Source organism: Rhincodon typus, chromosome 1 (assembly GCF_021869965.1).
Source record: "Rhincodon typus isolate 14 chromosome 1, sRhiTyp1.1, whole genome shotgun sequence".
Taxonomy (NCBI): domain Eukaryota; kingdom Metazoa; phylum Chordata; class Chondrichthyes; order Orectolobiformes; family Rhincodontidae; genus Rhincodon; species Rhincodon typus.
The window spans coordinates 161,174,487-161,199,914 of record NC_063332.1 but is presented as its reverse complement, the minus strand read 5'-3'; the positions used below and the strand labels follow the sequence as shown (position 1 = coordinate 161,199,914).

The following is a 25,428-nucleotide window of genomic DNA, read 5'->3' as shown; positions in this document are numbered from 1 at the left end:
CCTTTCAGTGACCTTCACAAAAAGTTCTACTATCTCCCTAGTACTTCACATTGACCGATTTTTCACAATTCCTTAGATGTGAGGTTTTAAATTATATGAATACTGGAAGGGTCCTCACAACAGCATGAAATGTAAAATGGAGGTTAAATCAGAAGCATAAAGCCCCATTCCAAAACTTAAATGAACATAATCCACCTCATAGGAGCAAATTAGTTGGCAAACACTCCTAAGATCAGATGTAAGTAGGTTGGAACTGGGTATAATGTTTCTGGAATGTTTACACTGCACCCAATACAAATCTATATAACTTGAGGACTTGGGGACGTGGAAGGTTTAAAGACTCCTACATTACAAAAGTAGTCTTTCACCACTTACATTGAATGTAAACTCTATGTAATACCCTGAGGTCATGAAAGGCACTACATAAAAATAAGTTGTTTTGTTTAAAATGCCTTCCTATGTCACTATTCAAGGTAGGATTGGATTAGAGGACAAAGGTAATGTCAATAATTAGATATTGCAACAGAGAAGTAAATCCAATCGGAACTAAATTGCTTGTATGAGGATAAACACCAGCTTGGAATGGTTAGGCCAAATGGCCTGTTATGGTGTCACAAATTTTACACATCCTTAAGTAGAAATGATGATATTGTTAGCAATGTGTGGTTTACTTCTATAATATGATAATGCAGCTATGTTATCAGCTGTGTGATGTTACCCCAATTATGGACAGTTCATTGGAAAGTGTTTGCTGGTTTTTGGGGAATGGGTTTGTTGAAACACTTGATGCCTCCTTTCTTGCCGTGATGTTACCAACTGTACAGGTGAAAAGTGACAAATGTGGCCACTTCTCACTGACTGCGATACATAACATTAGCTGGTTGGAGAATTGAGTTTGTATCGTGGCCTGATGTTGGATCTTGGCTGGAACACTTTTCTAACCATAACAATAATTAATTCTATGTTTATATTCGACTATAAATCTGAGTCTGCAGAATATGTGGTGTAGCTGCCAATATTTGTGTTATGCCAAGAACTAGTAATTAAATATTGCCCCATCAAAAATCTGTACAAAAACAATACGCCTAAATAGTCAAATCTGAACAGTTGCTTCCACATCTTTGATCCAGCTTACCATATTCATTTCTTCATAAACTTTATCATTTTCTTCCTCATACAATTTAATTTTGTCCCTCATATATTCCTGTAGAGCTAACAGTTTGCCCTGGTCACCATGTCCCACTTCCTTAGTTTTCACCTTTCCCTAAAAAGAGGGAAAAAGACAGAAAATCTTTCATTAATCATCAGAGAAGTAGCTTCTTTTTTATTAAATCTCAGAATTCTAAGAGGTTCAATCCAAAATTTCCAGTGTGTCAAATAAACTTAAACATATACATAGAAATACATATATAGAAAACTTGTATTTCAGTAAAAGTTGCTGTCACTGATCGTGCACATTCACAGGGTAATTACTATACAAAATGGTGGATAATGGCACCATTTAAAGTGCCTGGCATTGACGAAAGGCCAGAAACTCAGCAGACAGACCTGTGGCCTATCAAGTCTTAACTGTCAAAAATAAACGAGACCCAAAGCAGTACCTTTTAAACCTTGCCGATTTATTTAGGCATAGGAACAAATTGATTATGGAAAGATCTTACTCCCCTCACAACAAGAGCACAGCAAAAGGTGGTTGCAGACTCTGCCCTCATATGGTAATCATAACATGGTCCCCAGGCCAAGTTTTCAGGCATCATATTGTACTCCCGCTGAAGTTATGGCAATACGCTGAAAATGCCACAGATTTTAAGGGCCTCACATCAAGACATATTTATATTTCTATCCCTGCTCTTATATGGTATTATTAATAAAAACACATTGAATTTCTAGACAAATCAGCTGCTATGACTCAATGGTGACAGTTAAGATGCTCCTGATATTGGGACTCTAAGAATATCTATCCTTTCTTTTCGAAGTTAAACTTTACACCTTCTCTGGAATTTACTTACAACTGGGAGTATATTTGACATTCACTTTTATGCTTGTTACAGATCACCATACCCAGTTCCGAATAAAAATAGGTCATATTCTTGAATTTATCCATAAAGTTCCATTCCTGTTCCAGTCACTCCCCCTTGAATGCATTTATTCACAAATTTCTTTTGTGTATTATATTCTTTGCAAGGCTAGGATCAAAATTGATTTAACAATGCTGACTTATCACAAGATAAATCTCTACTAGCATGAAATATATCACAGCAACGTGCTTTCCAAAACCGGAGTCTTTATCAAGTGGGTTGGCTTTGATCTGACAGAATAGTTTATGTCACGATTAGCCAGAAACTCCATTATCATTGGATCATGTGTACCAGGATGGTAAATGTTGAATGAGAAGCTGTGGTTTATTTTCAGCTCGCAATTCTCATGTGTTTCTAACTATCAGGAAGCCACCCAGTCTCTGTTTCACGGCTAATGTGGATTATCATGTAGCAACTGTGGAGTATTTCTGTCATATCACATTTGAAAATATGTCAAGATGGAAAGATGAAGGTGAATAGATCAAAAAGGCTCACTGCTTAGAGAAGCAAATTAAACCACTCACACAAACATCAAATTTATAACACTTTTGCATCAGTGAGTGGTGCCAATGTGAACCTTTTAACAGAGATCACTGCAATCTGTAAAAGTGATCTATATATAAACAGTCCTGGATCCTTATTGATAAGATTTCTACTTATCAATGTTCCCTCAATAAATCATACAAGCACAGATCTGTTTCAATTCAGGGATCTTCATGCTGCTACAGTTTTTTATTTTTTTTGTTGCACCCATAACTTTGGCTGCAGTCATCCAGCATAATTTTCATTAAGACAAAAACAGGGATTTATTTTTCTGATCCATCTTAATAAACATTGTTAAAAACATAGCTACTATCTCTAATTGACAACTGTTCCTAAATACCCAAGTATCACACTGTTTCTTATATAATGTCGGGTGTAGTGATTGTAATAAGGTCAGCCAGGTGGACCCCATAGAATAAGAGTTCCCTGATTGGAGCTGTTACCCTGGTCTAATCAGGGAGCCCTGGCTGACAGATACAAACAGAGGTTCTGAGAAAGCAGGACCAGTGTCAAGTACTATGCACGTGTAAATAAAGGGTGACTTGGTGACTGGATACTGGCCTCTGTGGAGTTATTTCAACAGTTTAGAATATTATACCACTAAGCTGCATGGGAAAGATTCTCAAATATGTTTTATTCAACAGCTATACTATGTAAGTAGAAAGGACTTTCTTCGGTATTCATCGAGCAGAATGGTTGAGGCTGATTTTAATGGTCATTGCCAAGCAGAATCCAATAGAAGGAGAAGAGGATCAGTTAAGACTAAGCAGACATTTACTTGTTCCATTTCTGCCTCAATCTGGAGTAATGCAGATGAAGTCTGCAATGACACTATGATAGCGCCCCTAAGGCTACCAGGAAATCCTGGCCTCCTTGCTGTGTTCCTCACAACCTTTTTGTGTTTCGCAGCATAGTTCAAGGCTCTGTGCTACCTGCTTTTAAGTGGAAGGCAGTACCTTCTCACTGATGCCTTGATCTTTTAGTCGGAAAGTCAGCAAACAACATGCAAATGAAAATTTCAACGATACTGCAATCGAGCTTTGCAAAAATAAAAATCCTGACTGTTCCGGATACTCAGTTGACATCACAATACCTGCACATCCAGAACACTAATAGTTTTGTGCATTACTTCCAGATGGGGAAAACACTGGCTTGACTGTGTATGCTTCAGTTAGATTAAACGTCATGGGACAGAGTTTGAAACTTCTTGAGAGCTCCGAGAGGTAATCCCTTCTATGATATTTCATTTTATGAAAAGTGGCAACGCAGGTGGAGAAGGTAGTGAACAAGGCATACGGCATGCTTGCCTTCATTGGTCGGGGCATGGAGTTTAAAAATCGGCAGGTAATGTTGCAGCTTTATAGAACCTTAGTTAGACCGCATTTGGAATATTGTGTTCAATTCTGGTGGCCACACTACCAGAAGGATGTGGTGGCTTTGGAGAGGGTACAGAAAAGATTTACCAGGATGTTGCCTGGTATGGTGGGCATTAGCTAGGAGGAGAGGTTGGAGAAACTTGGGTTGTTCTCACTGGAATGACGGAGGTTGAGGGGCAACCTGATTGAGGTCTACAAGATTACGGAGGTCTGGCAGCATCTGTGAAGGACAAAACAGAGGTAATGTTTTGGGTCCGGTGACCCTTCCTCAGAACTGATGGTGGCTGGGAAAACGTCAGTTTATATGCAGAAAATAGGGAGGTAGGTGGGGTAGGGAGTAAACGCTAGGATAGAGCCCAAAGAGAGAGAAAGAGAGTCGGACAGACAAAGGAGTTGCTAATGATCAGGCTGGGAGGGTGAGTAGTTGTTTATGGGAACTGTTAGTGACTAACAACAGGGGGTGTGTAGTGGCAGGCTTTGTGGTAACAAGGCCTGGTGTGTGGGGTAGGGGGCTGGGACATGGGAGAGTTTAGGCCCTAAAATTATTGAACTCAATATTGAGTCCGGAGGGCTGCAGGGTCCCCAAGTGGAAAATGAGGTGTTATTCTTCTAGCTTGCGTTGGGCTTCACCGGAACACCGCAGCAAGCCAGAGACAGAGATGTTGGCCAGGGAACAGGGTGGTGCATTGAAGTGGCAGGCAACAGGTAGTTCAGGGTCTTTTTTGCGGGCAGAACATAGATGTTCTGCGAAGTAGTCGCCAAGTCTACGTTTCGTTTCCCCAATGTAGAGGAGATCACATTGTGAGCAGCGAATGCAGTAGACTAGATTCTGGAAAGTGCAGGTGAAGTGTTGCTTCACCTGGAAGGTATGTTTGGGCCCTTGGATACTGGGGAGGGAGGAGGTAAATGGGCAGGTATTGCAACTTGGCCGGTTACAGGGGAAGGTGCCATAGGGCTGTGGGGAGGTGTTGGGGGTGAAGGAAGTGTGGACCAGGGTGTCCCGGAGGGAACGGTCCCTGTGGAAGGCAAACAAGGGAGGGGAGGGGAATATGTGTCTGGTGGTGGCATCTTGCTGGAGGTGGCGGAAATGGCGTTTGATGATCTTCTGGATGCTGGTTGGACAGTAGGTGAATTTACCTCATTTTTCGCTGGGGGGCCCTACAGCCCTCCGGACTCAATATTAAGTTCAATAACTTTAGGGCCTGAACTCTCCCATGTCCTAGCCCCCTACCCCACGCACCAGGCCTTGTTACCACATAGCCTGCCATTACACACCCGCTGTTGTTAGTCACTAACAGTCCCCATTAACAACTATTCACCCTCCCAGCCTGATCGTTAGCAACTCCTTTGTGCAACTGTCTTTCTCTCTCTTTGGGCTTTATCCTATCGTTTACTCCCTATCTCACCCACCTCCCTATTTTCTGCATATAAACTGACGTTTCCCAGCCACCATCAGTTCTGAGGAAGGATCACCGGACCCGAAACGTTAACTCTGTTTTCTCCTTCACAGATGCTGCCAGACCTGCTGAGCTTTTCCAGCAACTTTGTTTTTGTTCCTGATTTACAGCATCCGCAGTTCTTTTGGTTTTTGCCTACACGATTATTAAGGGCATGGACAGAGTGGACAGTCAGAAACATTTTCCCAGGGTGGAAGAGTCAGTTACTAGGGGCCATAGATTTAAGGTGCGAGGGGCAAGGTTTAAAGGTGATGTGCGAGGCAAGTTTTTTTACACAGAGGATGGTGGGTACCTGGAACTCGCTGCTGGGGGAGGTAGTGGAAGCAGATACTATAGTGACTTTTAAAGGGTGTCTTGACAAATACATAAATAGGATGGGAATAGAGGGATATGGTCCCTGGGAAGGGTAGGGGGTTTCAGTTGTGACAGGCAGCATGTTGGTGCAGGCTTGGAGGGCCGAAGGGCCTATTCCTGTACTGTAATTTTCTTTGTTCTTTGTTCTTGTTCCATAATTTGAAATGCCAGTTAAAAAAATCTAATTTATGAACTGAAGTTAGCCAAGTGGGTGCAAATAAGCAGAAAAACACAAGTTACCTGAAATTTTTGAGACTGAAATTAAGACAAATCATGATTGTCAGTAAACGTTCAGGTCAATATGCTTTTTAGCCCTATGTTAGAAATGAGGCTGTTCACCCGCAGGCTTGCACTTTAGCCTTTAATGTTGAATGGCTTAACTAAATCCACCAGATTATTGCTCCAACCACATCATTATAGAGGTGGTGTTGCTGGATGTCTTAAAACACAAAGGTGGGTAAATCCCTGGGACTGGATCAGGTGTACCCTAGAACTCTGTGGGAAGCTACGGAAGTGATTGCTGGGCCCCTTGCTGAGATATTTGTATCATCAATAGCCACAGGTGAGGTGTTGGAATGCAAGAGGTTGGCTAATGTGGTGCCACTATTTAAGAAAGGTAGTAAGGAAAAGCCAGGGAACTCTAGACTGGTGAGCCTGTCATCGGTGGTGGGCAAGTTGTTGGAGGGGATCCCGAGACACAGGATTTACATGTACATGGAAAGGCAAGGATTGATTAGAGATAGTGAACATGGCTTTGTGCATGGGAAATTGTGTCTCACTAACTTAATTGAGGTTTTTGAAGTAACGAAAAGGACTGATAAAGGCAGAGTGGTGGATGTTATCCATATGGACTTCAATAAGGTGTTCAACAAGGTTCTGCATGGTAGACCGGTTAGCAAGGTTAGATCACATGGAATACAGGGAGAACGAGCCATTTGGATACAGAACTGGCTTGACGGTAGGACATGGGGGGTGGTGGAGGGTTGCTTTTCAGACTGGAGGCCTGTGGCCAGTGGCGTGCCACAAGGATCAGTGCTGGGTCCACTGCTTTTTGTCATTTTCATAAATGATTTGGGTGTGAACATAGGAGGTCTGGTTAGTAAGTTTGTAGACGACACCAAAATTGGAGGTGTAGTGGACAGTCAAGAGGTTACCTCAGAATACAACAGGATCTTGATCAGATGGGCCAGTGGGCCAAGGAGTAGCAGATTGAGTTTAATTTAAATAAATGTGAGGTGCTGCATTTTGGAAAGGCAAATCAGGACAGGACTTACACACTTAATGGTAATGTCCTGGGGAGTGTTGCTGAACGAAGAGACCTTGGAGTGCAGGTTCATAGTTCCTTGAAAGTAGAGTCAAAGGTAGATAGAGGTTAGTGAAAAAGGTATTTGGTATGCTTGCCTTTATTGGTCAGTGCATTGAGTACAGGAGTTGGGAGGTCATGTTGCGGCTGTACAGGACATTGGTTAGGCCACTTTTGGAATACTACGTTCAATTCTGGTCTCCCTGCTATAGGAAGGATGGTGTGAAACATGAAAGGATTCAGAAAAGATTCACAAAGATGTTGCCAGGGTTGGAGGGTTTGATCTACAGCGAGAGGCTGAATAGACTGGGGCTATTTCCCTGGAGCATCAGAGGCTGAGGGGTGACCTTATAAAAGTTAATAAAGTCATGAGGGGCATTGATAGGGTGAGTAGACAAGGTGCTTTCCCAAGTGTAGCGGATTCCAAAACTAAAGGGCATAGGTTAAAGGTGAGAGGAGAAACATTTAAAAGGAACCTAAGGGGCAACTTTTTCATGCAGAGGGTGGTGTGTGTATGGTATGAGCTGCCGGAGGAATTGGTGGAGGCTGTTACAATTACAACATTTAAAAGGCATCTGGATGGGTACATGAATTGGAAGGGCTTAGAGGCATATGGGCCAAATGCTGGCAAAAGGAATTAGATTAGTTTAGGATATCTGGTCAGCATGGACGAGTTGGACCGAAGGATCCATTTCCATGCTATACAGCTCTACTAATCATGACTATATTTAACAGAAACAATTTTTACCAACAGATCACAGGTCTAAAGGTTGTCCCCTCCAAACTCACTCACCCAATTCTTCCACTGTTGTTCAAGTTTTTCTGTCTCTGTCTTCCTCCAGTCTGTCAGACGCTGTTGGATTCGGGACCTCTCACACAACTTAGGAAGAGACAAACTATTATCCATTTTGCAGAAATTCTCAAGGTAAGTCAGCATCATCTTTTGAAATTCATCTTCAGAAAGTAAGAGTGGACTTTTCATTAAGTTTCTTTAAAGAAAATAGAAGTGAATCACTAGATTAATCCAAGGGATAAACAAAAAAGAAACAGGGGTACATTACATTGAAACAGTTCACTTCACAGATAGCCATCACATATCTAACTTGTGTGGAGGCTGTAAAACACCTTTTTTTGTTATATCATTACTTTAATAGGTCTTTCTTTGGCCATTTAACCATCCTATATAGTTAAGTGAGCTGACTCCAGTCTCTTCAGAGAATTTTGCTTACCATATTTTCCAAAACTCCCCAGTTGGAATCTGAATAAAGAGTACATTACTACTGCTACATGAAACATTTTTATAGTTGTTTGGAAGCAATGAAAAGTTGACATTCTAATACTTTTCACAACATTATTTACGGATACATTCTTTGCCCCTGGTTTTAAATATGAACTCATGTCGTAGTCCATTGTTTCACTGACATCTTGTTAAATCAATCAAAATGAAAAGATTTGGAGATGAACTTGTCCACATTTTTAATCTACATTAATGCTCACACGATTTCCAAAGCCTCAAAACTACAGCTTAAGTCAAATTCACATGGAGAAGGATGGAGAACATCAGGGTTAACAAGTGGATTTATCACAAGCCAGTTCTGTGGAACTACTTAGAATGCATTTAAAAAACATTGAAGTGCTGTGAAAGCTCTACAAGATTCAGTGAACTGGCACTCAAAGCCCCAGAAAATGTACTTTAAAATATTTGCCCTGCTGGCACAGCAGATGGTAGTACAGATGTCAGCTATTATCATAATTCACACAATTACTACTCCTGTGTACCATGATTTGTAAGCTGAACAAAAAGTAGTTTGAGAGTCCTAGCCACACAGCAATGTAGTTTAATACCCAATATTGATTTCAAGTGCTCATAAAACATTAAACACAATTGTAACACAACTTCATATTATCACAATAAGGCAGCCAATCAAAATCAGTTTTGACCACAATACTTATATGTAGAATGATTGGTTATAGCTGCGCAACTTTTTAAAATATAAAAAAAATTAAACGGAATCGTAAGATCAAGAGATAAAAACAAAAGAGCTGCGTTTTTCTATTGCTCAAATCTATGGGGTCAGCACAGGACTTGATGATTGTTGGAGCCTTGGTCTGTTCTTTCATTCTAAGTTATTGTCTGTACGAGGTATAGCCTTGTTGGAGTCTTGCCAGTAAGCAAGAGTCCACTGATGGGACTAACAAAAACCCAGTTAGTACAGTGTGATTGTCACTGTGGCACTGGAATACAGAGGGCCAGAAAAGGAAGAGAAGGAGTGTCAAGGATCACAGCACATCTACTAAAGGCTGAGCCTGAAATCTTACTAGGAATATTTTAAAATCTTTTCCTGAAAATTGGCCTGTATTTATATATATATATCACACATATACTTTCCCAGGCAATGACAAGGCTTTTGTTATGTTAGTCAGGGTTTCACAATTGTGTGGGACAGACTGGATTGATCAGTCTTTTTGTGACTATCCTGGTTCAGATCTTCGTAAAGGGTGAGGCAGAAAAATTGAGCAAAGTGAAGCTGCTCTTCTGATTTTTCCTTCTTTCTGAATAGACTTCAGCTCATTCCTGGCATTGTACTAAAGGCAAGCTGACAGTCCCTGCAAAGTGTTGGAAATGGACTTGGGAACAAGGACCCACTGGCATTTACAGGCAGCAGATGGGGAAAGGGCAAACAGCTGTAGCAATGCTGGAAAAGAGCAGGGAAGCAACTGGATGACTCATTGCCAATTTCCTGACTGAGATTCTGCCTGGCTTAGGGCAGGATAACCAAGTAAAATATAATTCAGAATCTTTTTTGTTTAAAATATTTTGTTGATTGCGATTTATGGTACCTACACTGCCATGACTCAGAATTTTTTCTGCCAGCTATCTTAGGTGGATTGGCCATGCTAAATTGTCCGTAGTGCCCAGGGAGTGGATTAGCCATGGTAAAATGTGGGGTTATGGGGATAGCGTATAGGGCTGTTCTTCAGAGGGTCGATGTGGACTCAAGGGGCCAAATGGCCTCTTTCCACACTGATTCTGCTCATTGCCTCATTATGAGTTCTTCAGCACATTCCTTGAGGAAGTGTATGGTTGGAGAGGCAGAATTATTCACCCTTGTCAAGAACTCTTGGTTGTCACAGCACTAACGCCTCATTTAAAAACCAGTTGTGTACCACTTCAGATGCTGCAAGCTAGGACCTCACACCATGGTGCCTAAGGACACGGCCTGAAGAAAGTTTAGCCCATTCTCCACTTCACAGACAAGGACCAGAAGATGTTCATTGACGGTGTTGTGGAGATGAGGGTAGCCCTATTTCCTGTGGAACAGGAAAGCCATGCTACCTGACTGAACCAGCCTGGAGCCTGTATCCTGGGTAAAGCAGGAGGCCTAGCAATGCAGGAAGAAGATCAATGATCTTCTGTGCTCTGCAAGGGCAAGTACCGCCATCTTCTCTTTGCTAGTTTCTTCACACGCAAAGGGCCACCACTCACTGTAATGCTGCCACAGCACATGCTTCTCACCGATGCTCGTGGAATTCAACTCTCACTATTGTCAAGCATCATGTCTTCTCAAGGGCGTTCACCCATCTCATTAGCCCTCATTATTGACCCTTCCCACTCACTCACTGGAGAAAACTCACCACCTCTCCTGCTCTTGCATCGCGTCTAACTGCTGTTTCATCATCATCAACGCCTCCCTTTGCCTCATAGCAGGAAGGAGTCGTCCATTCCCCTGACTGATATCTCAACAGCTATTCAACTGACCTACCTGTCATCCATGGGCTGCTTTCAACTGGCCTGCAAGATTGACCGTGGGCCATTCCCCAGAATACAAGGACACTGATCTCAGACCTGATCGACTGTGACCAACTCACTGGAGTGGAATAGGATGAGCATCTTGACTGACTGACTCAAGTGCCCGTAGTCACCCCGACCCCACTAAGGAGTGCTTTTCTTTGATTCATAAATTTCCATTTGCCTGAAGCACATGCAGCATGTTTGCTGCACTAACTGATGGCAAATGCTGCATGAGAGATGTTGATGCAGCACACAGTGTCATGCAGCAACAAGTCCACCCCATTGACAATTCCATGCTCCCCACTGTGACAAGTTGCCTTCCTCTGTGTCTGCACTAAAAAGCAATGCAGGCCACAGAAGCTGGCAGCCTCTAAGTCAGTGCTGAAGGCTCTGTGTGCTAAGAAAACAATGTGACCCACACAGAGGCTGGTGGCCTGTAAGTCAGCGCTGAAGTCATTGAGTGTGTGCTAACAAAGCAATGTAAAGCATACAGAGACTGGCAGCTTTCAGGTAGGTGCAAAATGAATCATAGAGTCATAGTTAGCACTTAGAAATGAAGCTAAGAGCCATAACATCTCTAGATCCGTGAAATATACGTGTGTCCCTGCATGCAGGGTGACCTGGCAGAAACATGCAAGACATATATATCCCTGCACTCTAAAGGAAAATATTGAATGGCTGAAGTGGTCTGAGATGGTCCCAGAATAGAGATAACATTACAGTGAAACTGGTGGTTTGCCACTGCTGACTGGTGTCAAAATTGCCGTGGAGCATAAGGGACATTGTTGTGGAGAAGCATTTGCACAATGGCCCAGCTCAAGCATTTGGTGAGCTGCAGCAACCAGGTACCCATCTCTGACTTACATGTCGGGAATTTACACCGTCTGGTTTCTTGCAGAAGGAAAGAAAAACCAGAACTGGTGCATAAATAAGGTGAATTGGACCATTAGTGAGGTGCAAATGCATGGAAATGAAGTAGTCACTGCTCAAATGGTGAGATTTGGAAGTCGCTATTTAAGATCTGAAATTGAAAATTTTGTTTTGATGTTGAGAAACTGATATTTTCATTTTCTCCACATTTTTACACCTTCTTCACCACACAAGGAAGGGGAAAGTTCCACCCTCCATTTCTGCTCAAAATAACGTTTGATAACAATAGTACAGAAATTTCCATATTGATTTTGATGCTTTCACACAAGAAACCTTGGAATATGAAAAGTCAATCATCCAGTCAAACTTATCATAATGCATATAATAACCTATCACATTCAGTTCTGTGGGAAAAGTTCAATAATGAGGGCAGCATTAGATAAGGACTGGTTTCAGAAGGCAGCTCACCACCATCTCTTCAAGTACAATTTGGGATGGGCAATAAACACTAGCCTTGCTGGAAAAATGTATATCCCAAGCTTACATACTACAAGTAAGGGCAAGAAAAATCGCCATGAGCTCCTCAAGATAGACAAGTAGAATTCCAGAAAACACAAACAAGATTATGTACATTCAAGTCTCTTTTTCATCTTAAATGGGAAATAACAGTTGGTCCAGTGGCTCATCTCATTCATGTTTAAATTGCTTTACACATAAACATAATACTTAATTGGCAACAAGGATAAAATTTATTGAAACAGATCTCTTCTAATATCAGTGCTTTATATAACAAAATATAACTGGAAATGTTCACTTTGGAAGTGCATTTTGTGCAGATGCTCTAATTATCTTTCTGGCTAGCTTGCCTAAGTCTATTAAGGCGATGTACACATTAACTTTAAAACTCTTAAGTATTTAACCTCAATATTGATTACTTGGCTGAAGAAACTGAGCTGAATAAGAATGTAACCAGTGTCATTTGATTACATTAAGCCTGTACCTGGAAATCCACTCAGCTTTTAAAAGTCAAAGGAATTAACAATCTCACAAAATTGCCCACGAATTTCTAATACTTTTTCATCCACAATCTTATGAACGCCATGTACTTTAAGGAGAAGGTTCACCACATCTTTCTGCAGTTCAAGACTAAGTTTCAAACCTTTTAACACACTTACTGGAAAATCAATTCATTCCAATGGCGTAAGAAATTCTGTTCTTCAATTTCTGAATGTAGTTGTTTTGATATTTTTCCCCTAACATTCTCCAGTGATTCATTCTCTTTATGCTCGTCAATTTCTGCTTGTTCTGTTTGTTTCTCATGCTGAATGTTTATTTCCTCATCCTGATCTTCTATCATTTGTCTTAAATAGTCCTGCGGAACCCCAAGACTGACCAACTTCTCATAAAATTCAGCATGGATTGTTTTAATTTTCATTGAGGCATTTTTGAGGAGTTGCATATTAAGGGTTTCCAGCTGGTCCACTGCTTCTTTGTCCAATTTCTCCACCAGTTCTCCAAGTTCTGCACATTGATTGTGTAAAAGCTCATGCCAATCCATGAGGTACTTTCTATGGTTGAAATGTCTTTCTCCTGAGGTGCTGAGAAGAGATGCCAGCTGCCTTTGTTGATGCTCTTGCTCACAAATCTAATCGTACAAAGAATTAAGATTAAACCAAAATACTCATTTTGAAGCAAGACTATGCTAACCAGAATCTCTTCAGCTCCAGGAAACAGAAAATAAATCTGATCAAATACAAAACAATATGTGTCTGATTAAATGCAAAAGACCTTGGAGCAAAGCCATTTGCCTTGATGAAATTAGTTCCAGGGGCATAAGCATATATCAGGTTTACTATCACATTGTAATTGGCATCTATGATAGGTCTAAGATACAGATCAGGGAAACCCATTGGTGAAATTATCTGGGGTGGCAATGCCTCTCAGGTGCTATACTGAGCTACGTTGATTCCTGGTCACTAACTGTGCAGACTGTATGAGATATAAGTGAAGAACACTAGATATACCATCCAGGCAGTGGTTCACAGTGTTGTCAGCCTCCAAGGAATCAACATACTGCCCAATAAGTCTATATAGCATCACCAGAGGAGATGCTAAGCAAACAAACTTATCCTCCATGATACTAGTGACTTAATACATCAATTCACTTAGAATATTTTATTCTTAAAGGGCCAGTTTTCAATGAATTCCAGAAACAAATACAATTCATGTTAATTACAATGCTGCCACCAACTGGTTCTGGTTTACTATATCTCATTTGTCAAATTTACATCCATTATGCTATTAATGCATTTCAATTTATGCATTTCAAAATCCCCTCCTGGCCTTTTGTTGGGTTCTGATTCCACTGATATAAATGACCTTTTAGTATCTCACCCCAGTTCACCATTATTCACACGTAAGTCACAGCAATAAACATTAACTATTTCTCCATCACATTGAGCCAAATCCCATCTTTACCTAACACAAAACGAACCTACAACTTCTTTTAGCCATTTTTTAAATAATGTTAATTTTTCCGAGAAGGTAATTTAAAACTAATCTTTAACGTTTTTGTTTTCGGAAACAGCGGGGGGCAATTTTCATCGTCAAAAACAGGTGGATGGGGATTGGGTAAAATGTTAAACAACAAGTTTAATCTCTCACACAAAACCGTGATCCGCGCACTTTCAATTCCAATGGAAGTGAGATGAGCTTAAAAGTGGGAGCCTCATGTTCACCTTGCCTTACTAGATTGCTTGGCTAGCTTTTCAAAGTCTCAGGAAATCCATCTGGGTGTGTGTGGAGTGGAAAGCGAAAGGAAAACTTTGCAGACTCTCAGAAAACACAGACAGTTGGAAACAATTGAAACTAAAAGGAGTGAATCATTCTACATGTCTCTTAGATTGCCCAACTGAATATAAAAAAAATTCCAAGGATCGAAATGTCACACCCTGCTAAGTCTTGTGGTTAGAATTCACATCTTCCAATGCGATGGCCCAGTTTCAAATCTTTATCAGGGATTTTTTTTTTATTATTCGATCATGAGCTGTGGTCGTTGCTGGTTAGCTCAGCATTTGTGACTAATCTTTAATTCCCTTAGAGAAGGTAATGGTGAGCAGCTTTTTGAACCAATGCAGAGCTTGGAGTGTATGGTAACAGAACTGTTAGGAAAGGAGTTTCAAGGCTTTGATCCCGGAAATTCAAGAAAGATAAACTAAAAGATGACAGTTAGATGCCTTCATTCCTCAAAAAAATACAAATATTCTGTTATATGCAGAAGCAAATGGATGATGAAAGCTTCAGTTAGGATTACATCGAGAAGTTAATTGAAAAAGGTTAAGGATTTATCCATGGCATATGTCTCAGAATATCAAACTCAGTGCCTTTATAATAATCAGGAGTGGCAAATCAGTCTGATTTTTCTCTTCCTCTCTTTCGGAGGGTCAGTGTGGACTTGTTGGGTCAAAGGGCCTGTTTCCGCACTATAGGGATTCTATTCGATGATTCTCTAGAGGGATTCCAGGACAGACTGTTTCAGCTCTACAATTATTTTAGGTGAGATTGATTGAGATGGACTTTGTGTGACCCTGAATAGCACATGTGGAGTGGCAGTACATGTGAAATATGTGTTAGATGCCTAGCCCAATATCCTTCTCATTCACTCCTGAACTCATCCCCATAATACTCGAAGAGGGTGGGCAAAATACCAAGATAGGTAGCCTACAAAACATCACTAAATCAATACTTAAAGGTAACGAGGCTTGTTAGAAAACCTATTGTGCTGACTGCAACACTGCTGATTACGGGGAGGCGATGATGTAGTGGTATTATCACTAGAGTGTTAGTCTGGAGACCCAGATAATGTTCTGGGGATCCGGGTTTGAATCCTGCCACAGCAGATGGTGGAATTTGAATTCGATAAATATCTGGAATTAAGAATCTAAGGATGACTGTGAATCCATTGTCGATTGTTGGGAAAAACCCATCTGGTTCACTAATGTCCCTTAGGGAAAGAAACAGCCATCCTTACCTGGTCTGGCCGACATTTGACTCCAGACCTCTTAAATGCACGCTGGGCCATTAGGGATGGGCAATAAATGCTGCCTGGCCAGCGACGCCCTCATCACATGATTGAATAAAGAAAGAAAAACAATATATGGACACTATGGACACTTAGGCAGAAGTGGAATGTACTAATTTCAGGTGAGTGCTGCTCACACTTCCAAAAGCAACCACCACCCCCAGCCCTACTTTCTCCCTATCTGCCTGCACCTCAGAACCCAGTCTCCCAAACCCTTCCTTAAAGTGGTCAAGCCCACCTCATCCAGTACCTCTGACATACCTCACTCCACAATCCACTGGGACCTCTTCATAGTTCCGAAAGCAGCCATTACTAAACACTCAGCGCTGTTGTAACTATTGGGGCTGCTGGCCAATCCCCGACTGAGGGGTGTGAGTCCCACCGCTTTAGCCCACCTACAGGCGCAATGTGGCTGTGGGGGGGGGGCTTCATCTTGGTCCATCAGCTGGACATTGACTTTCCTTCTCAAGGTGGTCATGCAGTCTGCCTCAGTAAAATTCTACCCTTTAACATGTTGCACGGCAGTTACCAAACATCCACTGGGAAAAATGTCCATGATCATCTAATATTCCTGGACATTCAGTTCCTTTAACTGACAACTTACCAAAATGATTCACTAGTATAAACGCAAAGGTGGAGTTAATCGGAAAAAAAGTGCAACTGCAAAGAAACAATTCAGCTTTCAACATTTCCTGACAGCTTTGATCAATCGTGATTTTGCTTTTTCATAAAACCTAGCAAAGTACATCTATTCAGGTCATGCGTCCTGGCACGAAAAACAGTGACAAATGCTTCAAATTCCCCCTCTCTGAAGAGTTTCTTAACACATGAGCAGATCTAATAGCAATGGGAGTGTAACATAGTTCTATTTCAGCTTGAAGTAGAATTTAGCATCTGCCGTAACAATTCTCATAATGCTCCAGCTTTGTCAGCTCCAACTTCCACCCGAATATTCACTCTTATCCCTGCTGGAGCATTTACAATTTATATAAACAAACAGAAACCCTCCCTGTTGGCATCTTAATCTACTTTTACAGCAAATTCTACCAATATTCCAAAAAAAAAGCTAGTTTACATTTGTTGTAAATTACAGGGGAAATCTTCAATGGGAGATGGTGGGGAAAACTTTCCTAGATCTCCAACTATTACTTTAGCAGGCTCCCAATAGAATGGCCTAACATCCTTTCTGCAGATTTCACGAATATAGTAGAAGATTAAGAGAACTGTGCTTGTATATTATTGGTGAAAATGTGATGTTAACCAACAGGCAGTTTCCAAATAACTGATGCAGTGACCTCTCGACTGTAACAGTTCAAAACATTCAGAAGACTGAAGTAAAATTTGATTTCTAAGCTGCTCTCAAGACTATTAACATGCAGCTTGTAAGGATGATCGCTTTATTCATTAAGGGTTCATGTAGTACTTTCTTTCACATTCATTTTTGTCTTCCAAATTCCATTTCTTATTTTAAAGAGCAAAGAACAGTACAGAACAGGAATAAGCCTTACGCCCTCCAAGCCTGTACCGAAACATTTTGCTCTTCCATACTAAAACTGTTTTCACGAACAGGATCCATATCCCTTTATTCCCCTCCTATTTACTTATTCATCCAGGTGCCTCTTGAATGCTGCTATTATGTCTGCCAGCTCAGCTATATTCTGTTGGACATAATATGCATAGAAATTGGAAAGGATAAAATTGCAGCTCACTTACTTTTTTGAAGATGTGCTCTCTTCTCTCACTGATCAATTTGCAATGAATTAGTTTCTTCTCTTGATCCATGACCTCATCTAGCTTCAGCTTCATAACCAGTATTTCTTGGTGTACAATATCCAACACGGATTCCAGCTGACCTTCTGTTAGATTAGTGGTGCTGCAATAAAATAAAATACATCTCCAACAAAATAATTCAAAAACATTTAAAGTTGTACCACATAAACCCACCACTAACTTACGATGTTTACTAATACATTAAAAAAATGCATTTAAAACAGGCCTCAGAACGCACGTACTTACATTTTATTTGATTGTCTTACAGGGTTTCTGTGCTATTTTGTTTCTTGTAACAGGTTTACATTCAGAACAAACTATGTACAGAATTATCCAACACACAGACTCATCAGTTTCCATTAAATTCTGAAATGGAGTAGGATATGCAATTTTTAAAAAGATATCCAAACAACTGTCAATCTGTTGAGAATAGGTGTATATTTTTTGCTGAGATTTGGATTTTGAAACAGGAGAATTGTTGAAATTAAAGCCAACTTGTAAGAGCTTTAAATGAAATGAGTTTGAACTGTTCCAAAACAGTTTTTCGTAAAGGTTAAATAAACCTGTAAGTGACCCAAAATAAGCATGAGATAACAAGGCGTAGAGCTGGATGAACACAGCAGGCCAAGCAGCATCACAGGAGCAGGAAAGTTGACGTTTCGGGCCTAGATAAGCACTTATTCCATTTCTGTATCAGTCACACCATGGGAAACAGAAATGTCAAATCATCCCATTAGACATTGGATTTTTATATTTTGTTGAGGAATATTTCTCAATAAAAATTGGTCATATAATACAGAAGAGGACTGGACAATCTATACCTGAAGTGGGATATTTAATGTCGACTCTGAATACAAACAATGGAAGAGACTAGTGTTACAGTCCGATTTTGATTTTCATTCAATTTAATTGTCAAAATGAGTTTCAATTTGATGAGGACTATTTATTTATCTTACAGTCCTCTAAAATAAATTCTAAAAATCCACCAGATAGTCCAATGTTACAGAACATGTCAGGAAGTCCAAGATGGTGGCAGAGTAGGACGCTCCAGCTGGGGCTCCTCTGCTCTGCCCATTCGTTTTCTTTTATGCCTCTTGAGCATTTTTAAAAAACTTGTATCTTTTTAAACTTATTCAGAGGAGAATGGAGGAGGCGAGTGCCGGACCGGAGGCCAGCGCGTGGGGAGGCGAGTGCCGGACCGGAGGCCAGCGCGTGGGGAGGCGAGTTCAGGAGGAGAGTCTTTTTCTGGGGGCCATCATGGGGAAGGTGAGGCCCTGGCAAACTAGAGGCAAGGCCTTGAGTTTTGAAGCCTGGCATGGTCGGGAGCCTTGGCCCGGTGCGGTCTGGAGGCGGGGTGCTGGCAAGGACTGGAGTGAAAGGACTGTAAACGGAGTACTTTTTTCCCTTTTATTCTTATGCTGGATTTTTATTTATTATTCTTTCAATTCTGTATCAAATACTTAAGTATACCGAGGTATCTTGGACCTAAGATTACGCCAGAAGCGCCAACTTTGCAGCACGTGACAATAAAGGTAATTTATTCACTCATTCATTCAGAAGAGGATGATAGTTACATAGTGTAATAGTTGATCTCTTATGACAATGTACTTGGCAACTGGGAGAATAAAGTCATTGTCATCGCTCTCTGATGCCAACATGTTGCTCCTTTTGTCACCCCTCTTCTACTCTTCCTTCCATTATTATTAAAGAATCCAAGCACGGACTGGGGTCTCTCCAAAGTTTGGTGGCAAGCCCAAGACAGACGGATCAGGTCAGGCAGAGTAGGCCTAAGAATGGAGGTTGGGTGAAGTTGTTTAGATCTGAGACTGGAGAGAAGTTCTGGTCAGGCTGAAGATGGAGCAATAGATTTGGCAACAGCTATAGAGGTGACTGAGACAACAGTGGAAGAAGTGTAACAGTAGGGTGGGAGGTAAGGAGATGATAAGGAACTAGGACAGCAAAACAACTGGCTGAGCTCTGAGACTAAGGACAAAATGGCACCATGAGTGGATATGTTGTCCCCGTGACACCCTCAGGAGCTTCCCTCATTGTTCTGAACCAACAGATGGACTACAGTCTTTGCATAATAGGTGTTGCACTTGATGGACATTGGTTGAGGTTCTAATCTCAGCCCAGTGCACCAACTCACACTAAATGCTAAATGATTACTTTTGATAGCTTATAACGGCAAATTTAAGAAACTGTAATGGCTTTTGGTCACTTTTGAGGACTCCTAAAGTAGCAGTGATCAGAAGGAATCAATGTTAAAAGTTTCCTAACTGAATACTTTTGATGACAAAAGATCATTGGCTCTGTGATTAAAACTGATTCCAAACTGCACCTTTTAATAGTATCTTGCTTATTCTGAGTGTAACCAAATGCTAAAGCAGTGCCAATTTTATTTTTGATAGGGCAGTTTTTCTCCCTTACTTTCCTGGTTTGTATCTGTAGGTATCGAGGAGACAGTAGCTACATGGTGATGTCACTGGATTAGTAATACGGAAGCCTGAGCTAATGCTGTAGTCAAATCACAGAACCTCATGGAATTTCAATCCAATTAATAAAATCTCACAAATGATGACTGTAAAGCTATGCAGTTGTTATAAAAAGCCACCTGTTTCTCTAATGTGCTTTAGGATAGGAAATCTGCTGTCCTTACCCAGTCAGGCCTACATGTGACTCCAGATCAACAGCAATGTAAGTGAGTTTTAACTGTCCTCTGAAAATGGTCCAGCAAGCCACCTGGTAATTACAGGTAGGCAACAAATGCTGGACTCGCCAGTGACACCCTTAGCCCTCAAAAGAATGAAATAAAATATAGAACCATGATTGCCAACAGATTGCATGAGTGATTGTTGGGCTATATCACTTGGGGTGGTTTGGCGGGTCAATTCTGGTGCAGATGACTGGACAACAAGCAGTTGCTAGAAAATTAGTTGACTTTGTCTTTCCATTTCCGATGCAATTGGAATGTCCCGATGACTAAAAACCCACCAGGAATTTGCGAATCTGGGTGGCTCAGCACCAGAAGGTTGGGTATATTGATAGACTGAGATGTCAGCACTATGCTTTGCTCTTCATACTTTGGTATAGTTTAATGGGTAACTGGATGTATGACTGTGAGTATTCCCCCTGATGGAAACCTAAATTAGGAATTAAAACAAGGTCGAAAGGTGCAAAGTGGAACAACAACAGTGTTGCTGAATATTGTATACTTAACATTCATGAAGTAACTATGTTGACAGATTCTTTTGATCTTTGGCCATATGCCTTAAGTGAAGAAAGAAACAAATTAATTTGTACTCTGCCCATCAAAAAGAATTGCATGTTTAACAGGTCCTGAAATTTAGCAAATATGCATCCATAAGTCAGTGAAAAGAGATTGCAGATAACCACGGTTCAAGTCCAGACAGTAAACAATTAAATATTTTGACAGCATGATTTGATTTTGGATAGACGAATGATATTTCATTCCAGAACATGGAAATATACTCGTAATAAAACAGTTTCTTTGCCAAGATTTTTTTTCAAGATGTGTAACAGCATGCCTGTGCTACAAGATGTAATTTACTAACTTATTACACCATAGATGGTCGCTCATGGGGTTATGTGGTCATCGTTCTTCATACAGAGAAGTGTTTGAGTTGTAAGAGAGAATAAAAAGTAGATCGCTGTTTTTGCATTGGGGAGGAAGACTGAAAAGACAGCAAGAAAAAAAGAAATCGGATAAAGGTCCCCTCAATCTAGACTGTTACTTCACACATCTACACAAGTCACCTATTCATGCTTTCAGACTGAGAACAATGCAAACATGAAGCAAAATGGATTAAACTAAAACAACTTTCATATCTATGATCTTTCAGGACTATTTGGAAATTGGAACCATGGATGCTTTCCAAGTAAACGTTCAAAGGTTATAGGAATCAAGTTACAAAAAACAATTAACTTTATTCTGAATTGTACTCAGTATTTATTCAAATTTCTTTCAAGGCCATTTATCAACTGCATGCGTCTTCAGCTAAAAATCAGCCCATTAAATGGGGAGGCAATAGTGGTATTATTACTGGACTTTTAAACCAGAAACTCAGGTAATGTTCTGGGGACATGGGTTTAAATCCGCCATGGCAGATGGTGGAATTTGAATTCAATAAAGAATCTGGAATTAAGAATCTAATGATGACCTTGAAACCATTGTCGATTTTTGGAAGAAAACTACCTGGTTCACTAATGGTCTTTAGGGAAGGAAATGTGTCTGGCCTACACGTGACTCCAGATCCACAGCAATGTGGTCGATTCTTGGGAATGGGCAATGAATGCTGGTCTAGCCAGAGATGTCCACATCACATGAGTGAATAAATAAAACAACAAAAATCAAGAGTAATAACCTGTTGAACAGCATCAAATAACAAACAGGAAAAAAAAGAGTATCAGACTGGTGGTAGGGAAAGTGACAAGTTGAAAAGGCGCCTAGTGCTTACTGCCTACATCACAGTACATTCATTTCTGTGCTTATTGATCTTCCTTTCATGCCCTGTTACATTAATGCCCAGTAGCAGCTGATGTGCACAACAGAAAGCAAAGACTAAATGAGTAGTCATCTATAGTTTATTTTGTGCTTCTTGCCCGCAGTTCACAATTTATGCCTTTGTTTTGGTCAACTCAACATCTTTAATAGAAGCACTCCTATGCATTTCTGAAGGACATAAGATGCACAGCAATTAATTGGCACCCTGTTAATGGGAGCCTCCATTTAAATGCAATCATTGTTCAGACATTAATTTATTTACTTTTGTAAATTAAGAAGAATAACGTTTATTTCACTGAGGTTACTTAATTATGGCCCCTCCCTCATTTATTCATACAGAGGTAATCCCATTGCAAACAAGTAGCCCTACAGCTTTCATTGCATGGGCTGGTGTCAGGGAAGGGGTACTTCTGGGTGCCCCGTGTGCTCGTTAAAGGCAAAACCCTGCACCGCCCTCCACCAACCGCACCTCCCCTTTAAAGTCATAACCCTACCATCAATGCTTCAACCTGGCTCTGGCTCCCCGTTGTGTTCTCTGCGGGGTCTACCACCTGGCCTCACCAGTACCCCAGCCCAACTTCCGTTCAACTTCCATTAGCTCCCTTTCTTTGGAGACTGCATGCAGACCCAGCTGACTGGGTCACTGCTCACATGTGGAATTGCTAGGATTACAGAGCTGCTGACCACTCCATTAGCCATCAGCTCTCCAAAGAGGGATTTCCACCCAGATGGAGCTGAAGTCTCACCCATAGGCAATTAATGCCCAGTCAAATGTTAAATGGCTGCAGAGCAGCTGGTATCAGTGAATGCATTTCCTGCTGACTCTTTGGTGAGACAGGAAATGGCACCATGCAAATAATGTTGGGTAAATGAAGTATTTTTGAGGTAAGCATTATCTTTCACTGATATATTCTAAAAACACATTCTTGCTTACACAGACAGAAACTATTTAATTGCAAAATAATAACTGGCTTAAAATAAATGAATCTCTATTGACCTTTGGTGCGTACCTCTATGGAATATCACAGCTACAAGCATTATTCATTATACAATAAACATGCAGTTTGTGATAAAGCATATGGCAACTCCAATGTATTGCACCAACAACCCATGATTAATATTCAAACTTCTTTGAATTGACCTTCCAACATTTCAGATCTTAGTATTTATTCACATATGTATAATCCAGATATATATTTCCATTTTTGGTGTCTTCCATATTTCCCTTAAACAATTTTGTTTTAACCTGTCAAACCTCAACATCAACTGAATAAAGTTTAAGCTCACAATTATGTTATTTCAGAAACAATATTCATTTATATATTGCTGCAAATTTTTTATACAAGCGCTTGTGTGTATATTGTCAAAAAATGAAATCTAAAATACTTTGGCAACCTATTATTTTTAATCTAAGTACTGTGTTGCCTAAAAATCTGTACCCGGTTTCTAAAAAAGATGGTATAAGTTTATTCTTCCAACCAAAAATTTTATTTAAAGGAACTGATAAATAAATAGTATATGCATAAACATTTCAAGTAGTGGTGTGGAAAATCTATTGAGCAAGTAGGAGGGGAAATAAATTGCAAAGAACTGACACCCACTCTGATTATATTGAGCTCTGTGAATATCGATTCTCTCTTCAAGCTCGGTTACATTAAAGAAAAACAATAAGTAATGTGCGTACGTCACAGAGACTTTGTGAGAAACCATTGCCCACTTAGCGCATTGAGTCAACTGTTCAGAAAGTATTGATTTGATCTTGCTTAGGTCAATATTTTTCAAGCAGACTGACCCGTGAATTCTTACAATATTAGTTACTTTGTATTTTACCCTTGATCACTGGTTGGAAATCCACAGGATAGGATGGAATTATGGTTTCGCACATTGCTCTACATTACTCCTCATTGAAAAAAAATTGATGGTGTACAAAAGTAACACTGTCACCCAATTCTATCAATCAGTGTCCTAATGGGACAGTAATCCATACACACTAAAATGGATGTGTAGTGCCATTAACTAAGCTGTTAGTTCAAAGTCTTTAGGCAGGGCAGGAAGCATTGTGCACATCAGGAAAAAGAAAGCCTTTTTTCTAATTATCTAAATATTTAAATTCATTTGGTGATAAATTAAACAAAAAGGTATCTAGGGAAGACAAAAGGACCCACTAGACAGCTTTTACATCGATTTGCTAAGACACGTTAGTTACATTGAACAATGGAAAACTAAAGTAATGAGAGTCTACCTCAACAGCAAGTCTCGCCTCACTTGTTTTATGGTAACTTGGGGCCCTAGCACTAAATTTAACCTATAACTTTGCCATTGATGCAAAGTAGGTCTGACTAAAGCTCCAGTCCAAAGATATTTGCTTGTTTAGGTAGTGTTCCAAATTGACTGAAGCCTTTCAACTGTGCATCATCTAGGATATGAACAACAAAATTGAATAGCATTCAGGATGATGGACTATTAGTTATGTTGAGTTTAAATTTCTCATGTAATAAACAATCCTACCATTTTAAACTGAATATATATTTGAAAATGAAGAATGTTTTGTATTAATAAAATGCAACAATGAAACACATTTTGAAAATGGTGATTTCCTCATAATTATATACCAACGATAGAGTTATGAAGATGCGCTATCTAAAATATTAATTTACAATACATCATTAGCTGGACATAAACCTTTCAGAAAGAACAATTTTCAAAGCAATAACCACTGGTTACATCAGCTAGACTGCTGCATCTTCCAAGAACACAAGGAGTCACCAAGATTGCAACACTTTTTTAGAGAGTAAACACCGCACTTCGATGGTGGGTGTAAAATATATTGGTTTTGAACACATAATCAGAAGGAAAATGCCCAGGGGAAATAAGCTTCTACTCTCCCTTCTTCTCTAAAAACTGCTCACATCATGGTTTGAGAGTGGCAAGGCCATGAGAAGATCTCAAAGTTACAACTGGAGGATGCTTAGAGGAAAAGTCTGAATCTACAACATAATTTCTTGTAAAAGAGAACTGAACTAGCCATAACTGATCCAAGGAGAAATGGCAGTACTAACAGCTTGCGTGGAAAGTGACTTCAGTTACAGGTCAGCATTTAGAAACACATTTTCTAGTAGCACTTCACATCCAGAGGATGGAAGGTGATGGCAGAGAATGCAACTCGTGGTGGACATCGATGTAGTGACCGTGCACTACATCAACAGCCCATTTACACCTATCTCTCCCATATGGAGACCCACCACATGAGCTTCAATTACAGCTATCCTCCCTGCCTC

General features: G+C 40.3%; 1 protein-coding gene across 2 annotated transcripts in view; it reads right to left on the bottom strand.

The window, feature by feature from the left end:
* Positions 1 to 25,428, bottom strand: part of LOC109927406 (limbin) — a 161,807-nt gene that overhangs the window by 59,944 nt on the left and 76,435 nt on the right. For both annotated transcript variants that reach the window (XM_048605505.1, XM_048605510.1), the window contains 4 exons: positions 17,569 to 17,728; positions 12,950 to 13,419; positions 7,905 to 8,100; positions 1,136 to 1,264 (listed from right to left, as the gene is read on the bottom strand). In XM_048605505.1, the coding sequence (XP_048461462.1) occupies positions 1,136 to 1,264; positions 7,905 to 8,100; positions 12,950 to 13,419; positions 17,569 to 17,728 (955 nt within the window). The remainder of the gene's footprint in view (positions 1 to 1,135; positions 1,265 to 7,904; positions 8,101 to 12,949; positions 13,420 to 17,568; positions 17,729 to 25,428) is intronic.